The sequence below is a fragment of the Nicotiana tabacum genome, chromosome 21 (genome assembly GCF_000715075.1).
Source record: "Nicotiana tabacum cultivar K326 chromosome 21, ASM71507v2, whole genome shotgun sequence".
Taxonomy (NCBI): Eukaryota; Viridiplantae; Streptophyta; class Magnoliopsida; order Solanales; family Solanaceae; genus Nicotiana; species Nicotiana tabacum.
Genome location: NC_134100.1, coordinates 33,354,648 through 33,356,751, shown reverse-complemented (window position 1 = coordinate 33,356,751; position 2,104 = coordinate 33,354,648). Strand labels below are relative to the sequence as shown.

The window sequence follows — 2,104 nt, the reverse complement described above, 5'->3', positions numbered from 1 at the left end:
TTATTCGATAAAAGGTCATTGATATGTGTATAGATTCTCTATTAACGGAAGCTTCTGCTCATGAACAACAAGACAAGGAATTTAACAAAACCATATTTGGTTCTAACTTTCTGTGATATGTATGGATTTGTATTTTGGTATGATAATATAAATATTCTTACACTATCGGTGTAGCTTAACATATTATGATTTAATTGTTACTTTTTAATGTTTATCATAGAAAATATATGTGTAATTACTTTATAAGTAATTTGATTGTGTAATTTATTTTTTCACAATGTAAGTTATACTCATTTGTCTTTGTCAAGGCATGGGAAAAGTTTATTCTTAATCATAAGACCATTTTTCAATCCTTAGTATTGTGAATATCGATTAGTTGGGTTCTTCTTTACCTCTATAATTAAAAAACAATGAGTTTGAAAAAGAAAACAAAAAGGGGAATGGAAAAATGACTCGTACCGAGGAGAATGATAATTTGACATCTAAAGCAAAATCGCATACGCATACGGATAGAAAATGGGTTAAGCGGCGGATAATATGAATATTCATATTATTCATAATTTCTTGAATATAATCATTTCTGGGAGAATTCCTAATCTCCCAAACTTAAGGAATCCCCAATTTGAGTCTTTACAAATGTAAAAGTTGAACTCATTAATTATCGATTGGTTATCCATTTTCTAAGTGGATAATATGGTTTTTATCTATATTTGACCCGTTTTTAAAGAGTTCATTATCCAACCTATTTTTTAGTGGATAATATGGGTAGTTTTGGGCCTTGTATTTACCATCTGATTGGGTCTGAGCTTTATAGGCCCAGAATAGAAGGGCCACTCTAGGCTGGATTGGCAGGTGAGATGCACTTTTCTTTTAATGGAACTGAAAGGGAAATGTAAGTAAGGTTCTGTTGTATAATAAAAAAATACAAGATGATGACAATAATTTCCAACAAGTTGATAGTTTCATTTTCACAGGACTATTATAATAATATAATATCGTTTGCATGCAAGTTGTTCTCACCGTATTTAATACTAGTATGATTGATCGACTTTTTCATATACCATTTAAAAATATAAAAATACTTTTCACGTCGAGTGTAGAAAATATTATTGAGATGACTGATCAGCCTCCACTGAAAAAGATTGAAGCAAAGATATGTTAGGGACCTTTGCCAGTGTATTGTAACCATTTATCTGCTATTTATGTAATCTAATCCAGTTTATGCATAGTAAAATTAAAACAAAATGCAACTATATTTGATTATATATGAATTTGAGGAAAAATAAAATAAAAAGAATAAAAATGCAAAAATGGAACAGCCTTTAGTACGCCCTCTCTATATTTTACACAAGAAATCCTGTAAAGCAAGAGTTAATAAAAATAAATAAATAAATCAACCTGAAATATACACAAATGAAAAAAAAAAAAAAAAAAGGAACAAAAAGATCAACTGCAGAGGAGATCTTGGATTGCTTGGCTAGTCAAATTTAAATTCACGGTACAATTCAACACTGAAGTCTTATAACGACTAACAATTTTCATAGCCTTCACTTTTCCCCTCAACTCGCCAAAACTTCTCAATTTCACCATTCTTGAATTTATATCACTGCTCAAATTCCCATGACTATGATTCAATTCATTAGCTCCAACTTGTAATACAATTCCCATTCTCTTAGTCTTTCTAGCTTCTACTCGACCAACGTTAATGTTCACGAAACCAATCGTGACATTATCGTAAATAAAAACACTCATGCTACTATCTTGGAAATTAATTCGACCAAAGTTATCGTTATCAATAATAACTTCAGCTCCCATGGTCATGTTAAATGAAGGCAAAGAAGAATTACTACTATATCGAAAAAATTTTACGTCGATGAGACCTAGCTCGAAAGATGGAGACTTGAAACGGAAAAATATCATTGAGAAAATTAGCATGACTATGCTTAGTAAGACGATAGCGGATAGAAGGTAAACGAAAAACTTGCTGCTGCTTTGATTCTTGTTTTTGTGATTGTAAAAATTGGTCGGTCCGCTGAGATTTAGGTCTTTGTCGCTTTTGGGATATGTTGTTGGTGGTGCGAGAGGGATAATATGGCTATCTTCT

At 31.3% G+C, this 2,104-nt stretch overlaps 1 protein-coding gene across 1 annotated transcript; it reads right to left on the bottom strand.

Moving 5' to 3' along the window:
• Positions 1-1,393: 1,393 nt before the first annotated feature.
• Positions 1,394-1,821, bottom strand: LOC142175189 (late embryogenesis abundant protein At1g64065-like). The gene is made up of 2 exons (XM_075241769.1): positions 1,503-1,821; positions 1,394-1,398 (listed from the first exon to the last, which is right to left on the bottom strand). Exons 1-2 carry the CDS (start codon positions 1,819-1,821, stop codon positions 1,394-1,396), a joined length of 324 nt encoding a protein of 107 aa, XP_075097870.1.
• Between the last annotated feature and the right edge of the window lie 283 nt (positions 1,822-2,104).

Coding starts and splice junctions, on each gene's coding strand:
- LOC142175189 (XM_075241769.1), bottom strand. CDS start 1,821: ATGACCATGGGAGCTGAAGTTATTATTGATAACGATAACTTTGGTCGA.